General features: G+C 37.8%; 2 protein-coding genes across 4 annotated transcripts in view; both read right to left on the bottom strand.

Annotated features, from left to right (window-relative positions):
• The window catches only part of otogl (otogelin-like), a 93,357-nt gene extending 93,018 nt beyond the window's left edge, over positions 1-339 (bottom strand). For all 3 annotated transcript variants that reach the window (XM_028450720.1, XM_028450721.1, XM_028450722.1), the window contains exon 1: positions 181-339. In XM_028450720.1, coding sequence (XP_028306521.1) covers positions 181-253 — 73 coding nt within the window. In that variant the 5' untranslated portion in view covers positions 254-339. The remainder of the gene's footprint in view (positions 1-180) is intronic.
• A 2,368-nt stretch (positions 340-2,707) lies between these two features.
• Positions 2,708-19,342, bottom strand: LOC114465627 (synaptotagmin-1). Its single transcript, XM_074783805.1, is given in 14 exon segments — positions 2,708-2,911; positions 3,015-3,148; positions 4,552-4,669; positions 5,456-5,581; positions 5,583-5,628; positions 6,142-6,266; positions 6,268-6,315; positions 6,408-6,437; positions 6,439-6,525; positions 11,535-11,713; positions 12,841-12,987; positions 13,823-13,895; positions 15,036-15,637; positions 19,141-19,342. Coding segments are annotated over 11 exon segments (1,227 nt in total). The 5' UTR covers positions 12,971-12,987; positions 13,823-13,895; positions 15,036-15,637; positions 19,141-19,342.
• Between the last annotated feature and the right edge of the window lie 352 nt (positions 19,343-19,694).

The following is a 19,694-nucleotide window of genomic DNA, read 5'->3' as shown; positions in this document are numbered from 1 at the left end:
AACTTTCATTTTAGTAAATACATAAATAATCTACAGCTACAGTTTATAATCATTTTCAGTGATAGTTTGCAGTCACAGACCTCAAAGTATGTGTGTTTGTACAGAAAGAAACGATAATATCATGTCATTGAGTTTAAATTGTTGCAGTAGAATGAATTTCAACCTGCGTGAGTTACTCACCCTCAAAGAACAGCAGGTGGGAGAGTGAAAAGGACGTGAGAATGAATCGTTTTAGAATCCACTTTAAGTTCATCTCAGAGTCCGAAAGGATGAAGTCCTTCAGAGGCTCAGAAAGATGAACCAAGCATCTCCACCGAAAGAACGTGTTGCTGCTGCTGCTGCTGCTGCACACACACACACACACACACACGCACACACACACACACGCACACACACACACGCACACACACACACACACACACACACACACACACACACACACACACACACACGCACACACACACACACACACACACACACGCACACACACACACACGCACGCACACACACACACACACACGCACACACACACACACGCACGCACACACACACACGCACGCACACACACACACACACGCACACACACACACGCACACACACACGCACACACACACACACACACACAGCTGGTCCAGGGCCTGTCTCACCTCATGATATTTCTTATATGGGCATCATTGGACGGAGTTTCCAAAAATTATGATAGAAATAAAAAATAGAAATACTATGACATTTTCGAAAGGTATACAAAACAATGAGATACTATCTCATAATTATGACTTTGCATATCATATATAATTATTTTATTATTTTACTTTTCCTATTTTATTTATTATTTACTTTATTTTTTACTAGCGGTAATGGTCTTCCATGATTGGGAAACACAATGAGAAAAAGAAAGTGTCTATTTGTACAGTTACCATACAGACAAAGGTGGGAGGGGTTCATAAAAAGTGGCCATGGTTTGCCTTTAATGGTCATTATTGCGCAACATTTCAGCTCTCTTTGGCCTTCCTCAGGTGCTCTAGACCAGGGCTTCTCAACTGGTCTCACCCTGGGACCCACATTTTGCCATGGTCATTAAATCATGACCCACTTTTTTTTCCTTTTTTTTTTTTTGGAGAATTCAACCAACCAAATGTAGTTTTTCAAAAATAGTTGTTAAAAACACTTATAATCTTTTTTAAACATAAATCTATACATTTTCCTGTGCAACATGCATTTCACAGCATGACTGTCAAAAGAAAAGTTTCTTTCAAAATAAAAGACAAGTTCAACATGAGAGACATTAAGTAGCATATTTCTTTATTTTGACCCACTTTTGGGTCCCGACCCACCAGTTGAGAACTGCTGTTTTAGACCGTGTGTGTGAGGCTGCTTTGCCTTCTATCACACTGTGTCCCAAGGATTTTCCTCTGTTGTTAACCTCCATGTGTCCAACTGTTCCCTTCTGATGTTTACCATTTCCTGTGGTTTATTTTGTGTGGCTTCTTTTATAGTCTGGATTTGTTTTGTGTCCGTGCAATGTTTCACTTTACTTTAGCTCCTCCCCTTCTTTCTTTTACCACTTTGCTTCTTGTTCTTCCTTTTTCTTCTCCAAACTTCCTTCCTTATCTATCCTCTTTTTGCTTACAGAAATATCCTTTTCCTTAAATAAATATCTTCCTTTCTTTGCTTTAGCTTCATTTGTTTTTTGTCTTTTATTTAGGATAAGGTTTACGGGTAGGCTTAGTATCGCAAACAACTTTAGGGTTAGGTTTAAGGTAAGGTTTAGTCTTAGTCACTCAGGCCTAAACTGGCCAATGACTGACCTATCATATGACCTAAATTGGCCAAATAGGGGCGCTGCGTACGGATAGAATGTCTATATATTGATACAGCAACAGATAACTACTGCAAAAAAACAAAACACAACCACTTATTCCCCACAATCCCTCCAAAAAAAAAAAAAAAAGAATGCAGAACATTTTCCCCAAATTAATGACAAGGAACCTGTAGTGGATATTAGAAAATAAATCATGGAATTTGGGTTGTTTTCTATAAAACAAGCTTCAAGGGCTGCTTCCATTGTGTTATACGTAGGTCACAGGATTTACCACTACGGTGGGTGTTGTGGCAAATCCGTGTGAACCAACAAAATAGTTGTAGTCGTTTCAAAGGCTGAAGTCCACATTTACTCATAAACCTCAGCCACCTTGTGACTCAGCAATCATCAGCTACATAATATATATTAATTCATTTGTTGTAGATTGTGTAATGTATTTGTTGTAGAATAAGTTGTCAGTGAAATGGTACTAAACTTTTGAGACTTCAGGTTTGTTCTTCTGTTGTGCATTTCTTCTTCACAATATAAACGATGAAACGACACTGCATCCAGCAGTTCCTGCATATGTTACACACATTGTGGTTGGTGCGAATCTCAAGATGGTCGACATTTAATTCCACTTTTTTTTTTTTTACATTTTACAGAGAGATAAAAGGAAAATAATTAATCAAAATAAGCTTTTTTGTAGATTAAAAAAACAGATTTGTTTCTTAATCTAAATAAAATCCTTCATGGTTTATTAGTGCTGCTACACATTGTAGTACATCTTAGATTCTCTTCAATATTTCATTGATTAATTTAATTTGTATCTAAAAGTTTGAACAAGGTGAGAACAGACATTGCTTTTTAAATGCTTTTTATTGCTGACTGGATACACACACATCTTTACTTCTTACAGGACAGAAGTGCTTTGACTTCCTCCTCTGGGTTGAGACTGTGCCACTGTGCGATTGGTCGCCGTGGGTTGGCCAACATGTCCACCCAGTGCTGCTGCTCAGTTCCAGTGTTTGAACCCAGAAGAACTTTCCCGATGACGTCGTTCTTCCCGATCTTATCGTAATCCAGCACCGTCAGGGCAACCTGCACTTTCTATGAGAAAACACACACACACACACACACACACACACACACACAGTGACATAATGCGGCTGTGTTTGTGTGTGCCTTGAGGCACGTGTAGGCCTGTGTGTACCTCGATCTGTTCACTTGGCACTTCAAAGCTGAAGGACTCGTTGTAATAAGGGTTCAGTGTGTTTTTCTTTATCGTTGTTTTCTTTTTCTTCAGTCGTTTTCCATTCTGCATTAAATGAATCTTCACATAAGGGTCTGGAAATGGAAACAAGAAGGCCTTTTTTGTTTCATTTGAGTCATAAATATATAATTCATCAATAAGGGCTAAGGGTGTAACGATTGATCCATTAGATCAATGAATGGATTTCTATTCCCACGATCCAACGACATCAATCTGTGCTAGACTAGTTGTCCTTCCTGATGACAGTTATTGATCTAAAATGGTTTTAAAGGGTAATCAATCAATTGTATCAATACAAGGAAATCACTTATGTGATTTAAGCACAGCAGACTTTATATTGATATTAGGTGAAAAAAGTGGTGGAAAGGGTTTATAATAATGTCTTGAAAATGAAAAAAATGTGCAGAAAAGGCATTCAAATTTGATGGCGAAGTGACAGAAATGAGAGTAATGTAGCAAAAATGCATTAAAAGGAGCAAAAACATGACAAGAAAAAATGATAAATAGATAAAAATATGGCAAGTTTGGTGTAGTTGCAGAAAAAGGGTAAAAATAAGCAAAAATGGGCTCACATTGTTCAAGAAATATTCTTAGTTTATTGAAGGCATCTGGCAATCCCCTCCCAATGTCTTGCAACCCTTAAATGGGGTCCTGACCCCAAGGTTGAGAACCTTGAGGAGCCGCTCACTGTGTCCACCGTCCACCACCAGGCCCTTCAGCAGCAGCACATGTAGCTTTAGCTCATTAGCATTAGCTCTGCAGAAGCCTCATGATAACCATCACGTTAAAAAGAAAAGTATCAGGTTCAACTACTGCTTATTTAACCTCAACACATCATTGTTGATATTAATTTGTATTATTTTGATGTATAAAAACAAGCAGAAGACTCCGGTAAACCTTATATGTATTTTTTATTGAAAACATATTGAGTATTGAAAATGAGAGCAGTAGAGTTAACATCAAGTTCATTTAAACTGAAGTGTTGGTTCGGCTTTATTCAAATGTGAATACATTTGACATTAAATGTTGTTTACTTGTTTGTTTATGTCCATCATTAATTTATAATTATAATTTCCCTGACAAGAAACAGGAATCTATGAAAGCTCACCTGTACTGTCCAGTATCCAGGGATTTATTTCACTCACACTGTACACATTATTATTTTGGATAAAAAGTCACTGAATCATTTCAGATCGAATAGTTCTAAATGAACCAATATCATCATCATGAAATCGAATCGGCAACAACAAATTGTGATTTGAATTGAATCATTGTTAAAAAGAATCGTTTACACCCCTAGGACTAAAGATTAATATACATGTTCTCATATTGTACTGCATTACTGTGGTGTGTTATTATTATTCTTGCATCAATAGAAAATATAAAGACACATTCATCAAAATAATTTGAGCTGATTTCAGTACCAATAGTATAATTTAATTCAACATTCTGCACAACTTCTGGCCTTTGGACTCACCTGATAATCCACCCACATCCATCTTCTTCAGGTTTTTGGCCTCCAGTATCACCACTGTCAGCTTTCCTGCAGTGGGCACGTACCTCAGAGACAGACAAACATCTCCAAGTCGCTCACTCTGATGAAGAGGAAAAAAGAGTCAGCATTTTATGGTCAAAAACTGTGATGTAGTTCATCCTTTTCAGATTTGAGCGAAGGGTTGCGGCACACACTGAGTTTCTGGGGCGTCAAAAAATGTTATTACAGTTTTCCCAATTTCATTCAAAAACACAATTCTTAATATAATGTACAAAATATGCAAATATGTTAAGTACCATGAAACAGTGACTGTACAAAATATATATGAATTCATGTGTTGTTCTTCTAAAAATAGAAGTTATTTTTTTTAACGCTCGTTCATGTGACCATCGTCTTCCTTTCAAGGCTACAGCCTATATCTCTCAGTGACTCTCGTTCTGATACTCATTTATAAAAATGGATATAAGAAGGTTTGTGGAATGTCCTGCTCCAAACGTTTTAGAAAATCAGAAAACCAGCCCAACTCCGAGTCCTACCAATGAGCACTCATGATGATAGGTTAACTCAGGTGGCAGCAGCAGGAGCAGCTAGCTCTCAGTCTCCAATCCACCACACAGCGAGGCACAAAGGTAAAGCGAATGATCTTAGAGGAAAAACACGCCTCCCCTAAGCAGCCTGTTTAGTCTGATGTATGGTACTGCAGCAAAAATGAAGCAGAAAAGCATGATTTTATCCATGAATTTACAACATTAATTTTTGTACTCAGTATGATCAATTATGTTACTAATAATTTTTTGCATCATTGTATATGTTACACACATTATGGTTGGCACGAATCTCGAGTCTATATCTCAAACTCCGCCTATGGGTTTGGGTTTGTCCGCACCTCCTCCTTCTCTGCTTTCTGCAGATCCCCCTCCACTCCTGCAGAGAGCGGCTGAAAATCCACGCTGCTCATGGGAATCTTCACCGCCCCGATGGCGTCGTGTTTGGAGAAGCGGTCGAAGTCGTTATACCGTCATTACCAGAGTCTTACCGCCCAGCTCAGTGTACGCTAACCTTCACAGCAGAAAGAACAAAATTCATGTCATAATTTTATAGGCAAATGGAGTTGCAAAGAGGTGGGAAAAACGCTGATAAAATTCCACAGAAACTCAAGATTGTGAATTTTGGGAATATTTAAAAATATTAAAATATGCATGAATGCTAACTATTGAAAATATCAGCATCCATGCAAAATAAACATCAATAAAATATAATTTTAATGAAAATAACTTTTCAATTTGGGTTGGAAAATTCCCCCCCCAAAAAAAAAAATGGAAACTATCCATGGGAATTAAAGGGGAAAAAAATGAAATTTACCAAATTGAAGGTTAACAGGGACGTCAAATATAAGACATTAGCGTCAGTTATTCAAATTTACTTCTACTTTCTGGTTAATTCCAAAGAATAATTTCCATGAAATGTTTTTTATATTCTCCAAATCCCTGAGCTCAAGTTCTCGTGGAAATCTATCGGAAATTTCCATCCATTTGCAACCCTGAGGGCAAATAATGTGAGTTTAAATTCAACTCCACCTTAAAGGTGAAAGTCTCATTAAAGTTTGGCTCCAGAGTCTTTCTATGAACTTTGGTTTTCAAACTTCTTCTTCTTGTCCGGAACAGATAGAGTTTAACGTAGGGGTCAGAGCTGCCCCCCCACATCCATCGCAGGCAGCTCTGACGCTTGGAGGACGCACACAGTCATCTATAAAAAGCATCAGGAACAAAGAGAGTAAAGTCAAAAAGAAGAAGAATAGGAAAGATGTAAAAAAAAAAGTATGGAAATGTGGCATTAGCATTTAGCTCACCAGTGTTCTCTGTGAAGTTTGTAGTCTAATTTGAAATGTAACCTGCCCAGTTTCTCATCGTCCTTTGGTTTATCGTCTGTTTCCTTGTCAGGGATTTCTTCGATGGTCTGCAGGACATAAAAAACTCACACGTAAATAAACAATGAAGGCCTGAAAAGTGTTCTGCATTCCTATAAAACCTGCATGTGTCGTGAACATTGCACAGATGGAGTGAAGTTAGAACAGTTTTTGACATTTTAGATGGGCGACCGTGGCTTAGGTGTAGGAGGGGGTCGTTTTCTGATTGAGAGGTTGGGGGTTTGATCCAGTTCTATACCTGTCATATGTGTCAAAGTGTCCTTGGGCCAAGTCAGTGAACCCTAAGTTGCTCCCAGTGGTTGACCAGCGCCTTGCATGGCCAGCTCAGTCCCAGTGGTGTGTGAATGGGTGAATGAGCTGATATCGTAAAGTGCTTTGAGACTATTTCAGTGTAGGCATAAAAAGCGCTACACAAATCAAGTCCATTTACCGTTTTTACTCCCTCCAAACTCTCATCTCCTCTTACAATAGAGTGACCATACATACGGTTTTTACCCAAACATATTCATTTTTCATGTTTTGTGCAAGCTATCCGGGGATATTTTATAAACTAATGAAAATGTCCAGGTTTTCTAGGGACCTTGAACGCATCCCTTGGAACAGGTTAATTTAAAAGACTGTAACTCTTCTAATACTTGGTCTATCTGAAAAATAGTAGTTTCTGAAAGATAAGAACTCAAGGAGCTCTTTACAGCCAATAAAGTTCATTACGGTAATCAATAAAGATGCTGCTTGGTTTTGACAAAAATGTGACACACGAAGAAAAGCGAAAGAGGACCGAAGTCCAAGAGATACAGAGATTAACCCTCCTAGTATCCTTGGGGTCAGTTTGACCCTATTTAATGTTTATCATTCAAAAAAAAAAAGTTGACTTAAATTTTTTGCTTCACATTTCAAGACTTTAACTAATTTGATGGGTACAATTGATTAAGCATAAAATTATAGGGGTGCACCAATACATGTATTTGTATTGAACCATTTCGTTACAGGACGTTTGGTTCGGTACAGGGCTGTGCAAGGGTGAGTTCCCGGAACGGAAGTTGCGTGTGTTTATTTCTGCCGGCAGCTACATGTGCAGCCCGTGTATGTCATGGTTAACGCTAGTGAGAAACCACAGCTGGAAGACCCTCCCCTGTCGCTAAAGTCTCCAGCTTGGTAACACTTCGGCTTCTGGGTGAAATATTGCAACGGAGAAAGACAAGTGAATAAAATGAGGGCAGTATGCCGATATTGTTCAGCTGAGATTGGTAATGCTTCCAGCAACACAACGAACATGTAAACTCACTTGAAACGGCAACACCCGAGTGTGAATATCACTGTGACAAGAAAGAAAACGACCTTAGTGCAAACGCAGCTGACTTCGACAAGCAGTCTCTGCCTAGCAATTCAGATCAGGCCAAAGCTATGACAACTGCCATCAGAGTTTTTATAGCAGCGGCTCTAAGACCATATTCAGTTGTTGAAAACACTGGTTTTAAACACATACTAAAGGTGATTGAGCCCCGGTATGAAGTACCCACTTGTCCGCACTTTAGTTAGAAAATTATACCAAACCTTTATGAACAAGCTAAATCTTCTGTTGTCCAAGACTTGTCAAAGGCATGTGCAGTAGCCCTAACAACTGATGGATGGACATCCAGAGCTAACGAGAGCTACATGGCTGTGACTGCGCATCACATCATCCCTGAGTGGAACATGGTGAGCCATGTTCTGCAAACTCGGCCCATGTATGAACAACACACCGGCGCAAACCTGGCAGAGGGACTTAAAGAGATCCTCCACTGTTTTTACAAAGTTGGCCTAAAACCTTTGAAATGTCCTTATTAGAAGATCTATGCCTAACAAAACGCATTATTTTGCATCATATTGGTTTTTATTAACTTTTTAAAATGTGCACCTCCATGTTGAAATGACGTAATGATGACGCAAATTGCCCCTTCAGTCCATTGAGTTCTATAGGAATGAAGGCATTCAGGACAATTCAGCAGCTAGCAGCAAAATGACAAATTGTGGGAGTTCCAGGTGACAGATGGAGTAAACACGTTGCGTAGGGGCTGGGGTAAATCCTTGGCTTTCCACACCACCCAGCCCTTCAATCCTTTCCAACTATGAGAATAATCTAATACTTGAGTATTTTTTTCCTCAATTCTGCTGAAATCCTCTTTTTAAATAGCTTCCAAAGCCACTACATTGAGCAAAAAAGACGATGCCAGCCTAACACTGGAGGCCATCACCACGATGCTTGAAAAACACAGTGAGGACATAGCCGCTGAGTTCAGAGCTTCGTTCACTCAGCTTAACTCCAAACTCGACCAGACATGACTTGCAGTGCAAGAACATGGCCAACATGTCTCCTCTCTCGAACTTGCCACTGAAGACCTGAGTCAGCGGGTTTTGGACCTCGAGGACATTGGTGTGTGAATGTGAGTGTGAATGGGTGAATGAGCTGATGTGTAAAGCGCTTCAGTGTAGGGATAAAGCGCTATATAATACAAGTCCATTTACTATTAAAGGCTAAAGTGTCAGACCTGAAAAGCCGCAGCTAACGTCAAAATATACGCATTCTCGGCCTACCAGAGTCCATCAAAAGCGGACGACCCACTTCTCTAAAATTCTCTGAGAAATTTATAGAACCGAGACGGCCCCCGGACAGCAACCGCGCCTGGTCATTCTATGGCTACACTGTACCCGGACAAAAGACCTCCTCCTCAGAGAAGCGCAGTGGAGAGGAAAACTCAAATTCCGTGTCCAAACAATTTGTGTGGTGGAAGACTACACCCCATAAATCATCAGCCTGCGAGCAGAATATAAGGAGGTCATGGCAGAACTTTATAAGCATGGACTAAAGCCTGCTTTAATCTACCTGGAAAGGCTTCATCTCACACTGCAGAATGGAGCCAGGAAGTGGATTGGCTCCATAGTGGAGGCACAAAAATACATCGATAACCTCTCTCAACCACCGATACCTACCTGATTGGTCGATCTGGTGAATGTGGATACAAAACAGTAGCTATATATGCATGTTTATTTTTCTCTTTTCCTGCAGTTACTTTTTAGTTAGTGGCCTTCCTGCAGCTCTCTCACTCCAGTGACTGCTACACTCCACGCTCCGCACCGCGCTAAGGTCCGCAGCTCTCAGACATCACTATATCAGCTGTAGTCTCAGGCCCAACCCTGCCCTTGACCTGCTGGTCTTTCACCCGGCAGTCACGCCAGTGAACAGCCTAGCTCCAAGCTCATTACCCCGATATCAGAGCTTCCAGACACCAGCTGCCCTCTCCAAACGCTGTCCTTGATGTTTTTTGACACTCCAGCACACATTGACCTGCACCCCTGCTAGCACCTCCAAGACCTAATGCTAACAATACTGGTTGGTGTTGTTTTACTAGAAATTAGCAGACAATATCTTTATGAACTTATCGGTTTTGTTGATTGTTGCCATCTAGCAATATTCACGCCAGCTTCCTCTGGGGGAGGAACTTTGAAAGTAGGGCAACAAAAATGCTTCCTCTCCCGTGATCCAATCCATTAAAACCTCAGTGGTTAAACACTCTTTACCTCACTGACTGCCATTGACATCTAAAGATGTAATTTGGTTTAGTAATGTTGACTGCCAATGACGTCGAAAGAGGTGAATTGTGTTTTTCAGCTAGGGTTGCTAGGAGACAGTGTGACGAAGTTCTCCCGTAAATATCGAGCTTGTACCATGATGTTGTGACTACCAGGTGACATGTAGGTGTCAGCAGCGCACCTTTGGATGAGAGATCACCCGTGATGGGCAGAGCTCAGAGGAAGAGGAAAAGAGTTTACAAGTTTACAAGACAGAAAATGGCGCTAAGAGAGTTGATGCTGGAGCTCCCAGCAGCGCACACTCAACTAGAGCATGTGTGGAACTGAGTGGACTATTGAGAGCGAGAGAAAACGACCTTAAAAAAAAAAGGTGGCAAGCGGTGACACTCGGCATGTCCGCGAGAAGGAGGAAGTGGCGTGTGTGGAAAATGACGGGGGGGGAGACTTGCAGGAAGGCCAAAATACAGTAAGCAAACCATTCAACTCTGACCTATAGCAAAAAAAAAAGCCCAGTCTCAGTGTTGTTTTTGTAGTTTTATAGAAGGGAACCAATGTTGAGGTGTCCCTAAAGCAAAAAAAAAAAAAAAAACCTTCAAAATCACAGGTTTTTTTTCACAACTTTTTGCCACTAACTGGCAATTTGTGTGAAACTTGCCTCTATTCAACTGCTGATTATGGAAGAACGAAACAAGCTATAAACAAAACAAAAAAATTCTGATGAAACTAGAGAGTCTAGTCTTTCAGATCGATTTGAAAACAAAGGAGGAAACAGCCAATAAAAGGTAAGGTAAGATAAGTTCAATTCCTCTCAATCACTTTCAGTTTTCCTTTTTTTATGTTCAATGTAATGACAATATCTAAGTCTTCTTTTATTTATTTTTCTTTAAGTGACGGAGAGTGGACACGCCCCATGTCAGGAAGTCAGCATGGGAAAATGGGATGTAAACATTCATAGTTATTTAAGTGTATATTTAATGTTTATTCAATGTTCTGTAAACCTTGGGTTTTTTTGTCATAGTTTTAATTTCTAGAATGTGATGTTTGTCATTGTTTCAGTGATTAAGATACTTAAGGAAAGTTTATATGAGATTTTTCAAGGACATGTTGTTATAATGCATAATAAAGGCGATTGACTTGAGTCACCACTGATTTCAGATTGATTTTTAAGTATTTGTTATAAAGAGAGAAAATAAAATTTGAACCTTATGGACAATAACAACAATGTATCTACTATAGTGTATTTTTCCGTTACAACTGGTAGATTCAAGAAAACGTTGAGTACTTTTTGAGTATGCAGAGGTCGGCCCAAGAGTCCCCTTTTTATGGAAGTCAAAATATGGTCACCCTGAATGAGCAAAACATCTCTGAGTCATAACAACAGTTTTAGCAGCACTGGATGTCAGCGTGGGAAACACTGCAAGGACAGTGTGTGTGTGTGTGTGTGCGTGTGTGTGTGTGTGTGTCTCACCTTAGCGTAACCATCCATTTCAGTGGCAAGTTCGTCTTTCTCATTTTTCTTGTTTCCCCTTTTCTTGTCCTTTTCTTTGTCCTTGTCCTTTTTTAACCACTTTTTCCACACGCACACACCAAACAACGACACCACGAACAAAGTCACAACACAAAGTGCGGCAGTGGCCCATGAAGTCACTGAGGGACACACAATAACTTAAGTTTTCAAACTGGAAGAGCTGCACTGTGGACAGTTCCCTCCAGGGTTGAGGACAATTATAATTGTAATTTGATAATCAATTACAATTATGATGTAATAATGATTGTAACTGTAATTGAAAAATATGTTGCTTTTGTAATCATAATTTAATTTTAATTGAGTTTGTATTTTTAATGTGCATGAAAATTTTATAAAAAATTGGCAATTACAATATAATTAAATGTAAAACTGGGGAACCATTTTTATGGCTTACATAACGTAATAATTATAAATTATTTCCTACTACTTGTCAGTAGATTTTACCAATAAAATAATTAAATGTTAATGGTAAAAATTTATTTTAGGGGTATGCTGACAAAAAAAGGCTCAGACACCCACACCACATCAATATTAATATTAATATTTTCAATGATTAGGAAGCCTCACAAGGTAACCAAAAGATGAGAAACAAATCAGATGATAAATAATATTTTTTTTAGTGTATTTTACAGCTGATTTAAGACATGGGTCAAACTGACCCATTAGTACAAGAACAGAAAGCTAACAAAAGCTTATTTATTCAGTAATTGTGATTAATTGTAATTGAACTTTTGTAATTGAGAATGTAATTATAATTAAGCATCAGAAGAAAAAAAGTACAATTGTTTTTTTAATTGGAATTGGAAAAAATGCCGGTCAACGTAATTGAGGTGTAATTGAACTTGGATAATTGAAGATGTAATTGTAAATGAAAAATGTAATCGACCCAAACCCTGGTTCCCACCATGGACTGTCTCTGTTTGATGCTGTGATTATTACATGTATTTAGTTTGTTGTTTTCATGCTACTTTCATAAAGGATGCACTGATTGGATGGAATTTTTATTTGGTTGTAAATGTTTTACGATTACAATAATCATAAATGTATTCTGTGATTTAATACTCAAGGAAGCGGTGACTTCAGCACAGATGTTATATTTGGTTCAGCACAACATAAAGTGACTCATTTTTTTGGTAAATTGTAAATTCTGCTTGAACTAAACAATTAAGTGTATATTTTTATGTGTTGTGTTAGGACACAAAAACATGACAGATTTGAGTTCCAACTGTTTTCTCATCCGACTCACTGTGGGAATCACTCCGTTCACTCATGAACTTATGTCCTCCTGATGATGCTGAGCTTGGAGCGTCTGTTGCCTTTGATGTCTGAGCTGAGGTGGAAGAGGTGGTGTTTGCTGCTTTCAGGCTCCCAGTCATAGTTGATGGAGTTTAGCCTGGTAGAGATACAGGGACGAACAAATGAACAAAGAAATCTCAACAATGGGGAGGAGGTCACCAGATACCTTCAAGAAACGAAGAATATTTTATTTGAACAATTTGAGCCCATTTTTTCCCATTTTCTGCAACTACACCAAACTTGCCATATCTGAACCTATTTTCATATCTTTTTCTTGCCATATTTTTGTTCCTTTTTAATGCATTTTTTATACATTACTCCCATTTTCTGCACTTATACCTTTTCACCACTTTTTCCACCTAATGTCACATGCGAACCCATTGTCACTTTTAACCTTTTTTCACCATATTTCAAGCTTATGTTTGACAATTTAACCACATTCCCAATTTGTCATGTCCATTATCTGCCATTTTAAACTAATTGTTTCTACTTTTTAAATTACATTACATCAACCCCCAATTTCTGCCACTTTTAAGCCAATATTGACACGTTGAACCCTTTTTACCACTTTTTCTGTCTGTTTTTGCCCACTCTAATTTGCAACTTTTAACCAATTCCTGTGGTTTTTAAAATCCCATTTAACCACCTTTTCCACAATTGTGGTCACTTTTAACTAATTTTATTTGTGATTAAAACAATGATTTACATCTTTAAGATGACTAAATACTATGGCCTAAATAATAATAAACTTCCTGGACAGTGGATATTATTCAGATCAATAAATAAATGTGGTAATCACAGATTCATAGAACAATGGACCATTTTACTGACTTTATGGATGGGCACCAAAAATCTCTCCTCTTTATTCCCCCTTATAGATGACCCTGTCTCCACATGACTGTTCTTCATTGTTCATGTCTGTGTTTAACCACCTTCAGGTACAGTAGGGGTCCCCGATCTCTGGAACCTTTATTTTGGGGGTTGTGGGCTGAAGGTTGAGAACCACTGCAGTTTAGAGAACAAAGAAAGTCAAAGTTAACATGCCTTTTCTATTGATTTCTCAATGGAAGTAATACGATGAGGCTGTGTCTGCGTGACAATCAGTGTCCTTTTCTGCGGTTCTAGCAATAACTGCAACATATGGATAGGAAAGCTGCTGACAGGGTGAAGTGTGTGTGTGTGTGTGTGTGTGTGTGTGTGTGAACATGCGTGTGTGTGTACGTCATGTGTGGAGCCCAGCTGTCACGCTGCTAAAGCACCAAGGTCAAAGCTCAGCTCTCACACTTAAAAACATTTTCACGTCATTGTTTCCTTGAATATTAGATGAATCAGCAGATACTGTATATAGGATCGCACACTCACAAGCATCTATTTTTATTTCAGTCAAACAGTTGATAACTGCTTGAACAAACTAAATTAAAATCAAATCCAAACAGTTTGATTTACATAAAATCAGCATTATGCTTAGTTAAAAGCTCCCAAATATACATTTTTTATCTGGAACAATCATTATTCAGTAAATGACTAAATCCCCAGGAGTGTCAAACTCATTTTAGTTCAGGGGCCAAATACGGAGCAGTTTGATCTCAAGTGAGCAGATTTTATGCTGGAAAAACAAGTAATTTCATTATTGTGCCTTTGTTTGCACTTCTACTTATACATAAAACACAAAATATGTAAGAAACCCACAATATCCAAATATCCAAGCAATAAGGTATAAATATCATTCCCAACAGGATCTTCACTTTAAATTTCTTAGATTATGTGACCAATTTCTTTAAGGAAAATATTATGTTATAAAGTCAGGAAAATGTTTTGTTTTTCCAACAGTTTAACATTAAAAATGACTGCAATATAAGCACCGAGAAAACGGTGATAACGTGCAAACCTTTACACAATGAGTCATGTTTTCTCCGTCATTTTTACTCTATCCTTGGGTCTGAATTAGATGTTCCAAAGGGCTGGATTTTGCCGACGGGCCATGAGTTTGACACGCGCCAAAATGTCAAGTAAGACCTTTTCGTTTGTCAATTTATAGTCAAATGAATGATCTTTTTTCTTATCAATTCAAACACTGCAAAAGGATTCCAAACAGTTAATATAGTAAAATGTGTGATGCACATATAATAAGAAGGAGAAGTTTACCTGCGGGAAGTTATCTGCAGCCGGAGGGACTCGCTCTTCTTCAGGAGAAGAAGGAAGGAGGAGAGAGGATGGATGACAGGGGCGAAGTGAGGCTGTGCAGTGAGGGGTGTGGGATAGTGGTGGGGGTCAGCATCCATGTCACTCCAAGTCGTGGACCCGGGGGAAGCTTCATGGTGAAGGAATGAAAGGTTGGGACTGAATATGTCAGGAGTTGGTTTGGAGGAAATGGAAGCTCTGTCAACGTGTGAGGGCTGCTTTCTGTTTATGCAGGTCTCGGGGGGCTGTGGATAAGTTATCCTGACTGCAGACCCCCCACCCCCCCTCACTGAGACCTCCACCCTGCCTTGTGGGGGGCACCCTCAGTGATGCATATTCATCAGATTAGTGACGGTGACACAGCTTTTTAAAAGCTCGTTAGCATAATGAGAAATCAGCAGTACAGCTGTGTGTGTGTGTGTGTGTGTGTGTGTGTGTGTGTGTGTGTGTGTGTGTTTCATAGACCATATATGGATGCTGCTTGATTTAGAAAGTTAGAATATGGTCTCTGCAGCAGCACATGGACCAGGATCAGGTTGCGGCTCCGCCTCTTTCACCTTGATGTCCTGGAGACCAAGGAAAGATAAAGGTTAGGAAAAGATGAGCAGTGTGAAAAAAACAAACAGAGGGAAATTTTGAAAACTTCAAGTACTTTCTGACCTCAGGATTTTTAACTACGGGCACAGTAAATGAGTAAAAACAGAGACTAGAAACAAACACAGGTGAAATCACATGGTATAATGAAACTAAAGTCAAAACACTGTTATTGCAATAAATAAATGGAACCTGCTTTGGATGGCCGAGAATATTACAATTTTTAAACACAACACAAACTGAAAACCTATGCTTGTAAATGTAATACTATTCTTTGAATTATTTGATAGGTTTGATATTTTATTATTATAGTTTTTAGCTTTTACTGTGTTATGCTCATTTTAATGTTTTATATATATTTTTAAATTCTTCCCTTTTCTGCTTTGTTTTATCTCTGACTCATTTATCAAATCATCAGTGAGATGTTAGTCAGGTATGAACCCAGCAGGTCTCAGATCTATGAACACAGGTCAGATAGTGGAGCCCAGAGCTCACAGTAAACATGGTGATGCTGCTTTTAGTTGTTATGCTGCAAAGAAGTGGAATAAACTGCAGCAGAGCTGAAGTCAGCATCGCATGTGAACATTTTTAAATCAAAGTTAAAGGAACTGTTTTTCTCCACAGCGTATGATTGAGAGGAAGATTTTTAATCATGTTGTTGTTGATTTTATGTGTTTGTTGTACAGACTCTGATTTTAAATGTTTTTGCTTCTGATTTTAATGTTTTTGATGATTTTTAAGCAGTTTAATGTTTTCTGTTGCACTTTGATCATGTGAAGCACATTCAGTTGCCTTGTGTATGAAATGTGCTATACAAATAAATGTGCCTTGCCTTGTCTAAATTACTTCTGTGCGCATTAGTCTCTAAACTTGTTTTTCTCATTTTACCTTCAGTCATCTTCACCTTCCTTTCTATGAAACTAAACAATATCACTTTTCCATGAGGTATATTCATCATTACAACTTTATTTTTATAAAAATAAACTGTTTACAACATTTAATTCATGCAATTTCTTTTATAGTTTCTATTAGGGTTGTGACAATACACTCAGCTCAAGAGACACGACACGATATTGGGTTCACGAGAACAAGACGAGACGAGATTTTAAGAAAACTACAATGACAAAATATATGACTGGACCAACAGACTTTTATTTAACTGAGTTGCACATGCATTATTGAATGTTTATAACACATGATGTAAGCATGAGCTTAAATAAACTTCTTCTTCCTCAAATTGAAACTAAAACTAAAATTGATAAAAGTTCAAATAAAATAAATAATAATAAATCAAAGTTCTACTCTGTCAATACAGACTGCAAATAGTGCAAACAGAGCCTGACCAAGTATGTCATTAACAATATGCTGCAACTACACAGCCATGTTCTTTTAACTGTTAATAAACTTCTTCCACAAATTGAAACTAGGGCTGTTTCTCAATTCTAAGTATGCATACTCCGTACTTGTGAACTCCTGGGTAAGGACTCGTGGGAGCAAACTTGAAGAACGAGCTTGCGGAGTGCGCAAGCGCGGACTTCGCATACTCGTCGTTTTGGGACAAAGCAAACTTCTTGACATCGTTGTGCGCAACAGTGTGGAGTATGTGCACTACGCTGTAAACATCAAAGAAAACAATATGTATATTTGAATAGATGTCATTGTTGTAAATATTGTTTTGTAAACGTATAAAACATTTGGTGATAAATTAAAAAAAATGAACAAAAATGTAAATACAATAAACGTGTATGTGTATGTTTTATTTAATATATTGACAGTCCCTATAAATAGGTAAACTGGTCATGGCTAATTGGATGGTCAAAAACACCTGTGACAAAAATCCTAAGAAACAATCAGGTAAAGGTGATTCAGGCAATTTATCTTAACAAATATAGAGGATTATTTAGAATGGATCGGACAGACATGCACAGCTGTTGTGGCTGCCCTTTTTCACATAGATAATGATAATAATAAATAAAGGGAAAAGGAAAAACACATTTACAAAATAGTAATAATTAAAAAATAATAATAAAGAAAAATTTAAATAAGAACAATAAAATAAAGAAGAAAAATAATAGTTGGCTATTAATGGTAGAAGGATGAACTAAATAAATAGATTTATTAATTCGATGACTAAAGATATTATTTGAAAAATAATAATAATGAGTGAAGAAAAGGAAAAAAACTCATTTAAAAAATGGTAATAATAAAAGAATCATGCGCTTGTTCGAAGTGCATGCTGGGAAATATAGCTGGCCGAGTATGCACAAGTCTCCTCTGATGCATCCTCGGTAAAAAGGGCGAAGCAAGTTCTCATCTGGGGATTTCCAGCAGACTTGCTGAGAAGCGGACTTTGAATAGGTGGTTTGCACCGACATCACAAATTTCCCATGATCCTCTCTGATTCGCTAGTTTCTGCCATCTTTTATGACAAGTTTTATTTACAACACATCGGTAACCGTTGAGAAAAGCGCAAAATGGGAGTTTTGTGCGAAGTTGTCGGGTGTTCTAACAATTCTGCTCACAACATTGCTTCGTTTTTTAGTTTATTGTTCAACAGCGTGAAGGACTTGAAATCGAAGGAATAACTCGCAGACGTCAAAGACAGTGGCTCGCAAATCTGCACAGATCGGACATCAAACCTACAAGCTTGAAAATTAGAATAAATGAGGCATTTGTTTCATTTACTATGTAATTATGCTGATATAACCTACAAGTTCAATTCAGCTACTAGCAGTGTTGATAACACTGCTAGTAGCTGAATAAATCGCTCAATTCTCAAGCAATTTTCACGGGGCTTGTTTGTAATAAACGTCAGACATAATAGACAGACAGACAGACAGACAGATAGACAGATAGATAGATAGATAGATAGATAGATAGATAGATAGATAGATAGAAAAAGAACAAAAGGAACCCAAAAAACGTTCAAATGTGCTCAGGTTTTTATTGACAACATTGTTTAAGGCTATACATTGCATTTGACAATTATATATATTTTTAATAATAATAATAATAAAATAATAATAACAATAATCATAATAAGTATTGTTTGTTATCAATATTATTGTTTTTGTTTTTGTTACTGAATTCTTATTATATTATTTTATTGCTATCATTAGTATCATATTATATTCTCATATTACATTATTATTATTATTATTATTATTATTATACATATTGTTTATTATTAATATCATTGTTATTATTATTGTTACTGGATTCTTATTATATTATTGTGTATTATTATAATTATAACCATTACTATTACTATTATATCATCATTATTGTAGCCAAAGAACTGAAATATTCAAGTATGTGGGTGTGGAGATTAAGTGTTAAGTAGTAAAATCCGCATTTTAAATATATCCAACCACCTTGTATCATAGCTACATGTGTGATGTTTTTTTAAAAATTAAACAGTTTGGAAATCGGTTCAAAATTCAACTTATAAATCTACTCAAAGATTGAGAAATACCTCTTTCAGTCGTAAAGTCCATGCACCGCTGCCTCCACCATCACCGGTCCAAGATGGCGGCGCTGTTGACGTGTCCCTCCGCAGAGAGGTATTCCATAAAGGAGGGTTAACAAACTCTGAGTCTATCCATAAACTCTGGGTCAACATACCCCGCGATGAGAAACTGGTGTGAAGTGGGTCAATCAACCCTGAGTATGTAAACCTTGGGTTACTTACGTGCACGCGCGATAAAAAGCCATCATCAATGGATCAGAGATGACTCAAACTGCCATGGCAACCAAACGGAAGAGTGATTTATTCACCCTAATGGTGAAATAAGCTGGTGTTTGAGGATTATGAGCCTGTTCTAAAGGTGCGTTCAGTCTTTAGTGATTATAGTGGCTTAAATCACCCGTAATTAGTCACACTTTTTGGTCACTTCATCACTTTATTGCTTCAGTGACGTGACGAGCGGTGAATAATATGAATAAAATGTGTCTGAGGAGACGTGGCAGCAGGTCTGTGGTGTGTGATGTTACTAATGTGTTTCAGAGAAAAGTGTTAAAGTTTATTAA

Source organism: Gouania willdenowi, chromosome 6 (assembly GCF_900634775.1).
Source record: "Gouania willdenowi chromosome 6, fGouWil2.1, whole genome shotgun sequence".
NCBI lineage: Eukaryota > Metazoa > Chordata > Actinopteri > Blenniiformes > Gobiesocidae > Gouania > Gouania willdenowi.
The sequence above is the reverse complement of the archived record's forward strand: the minus strand, read 5'-3'. Positions and strand labels throughout refer to the sequence as shown.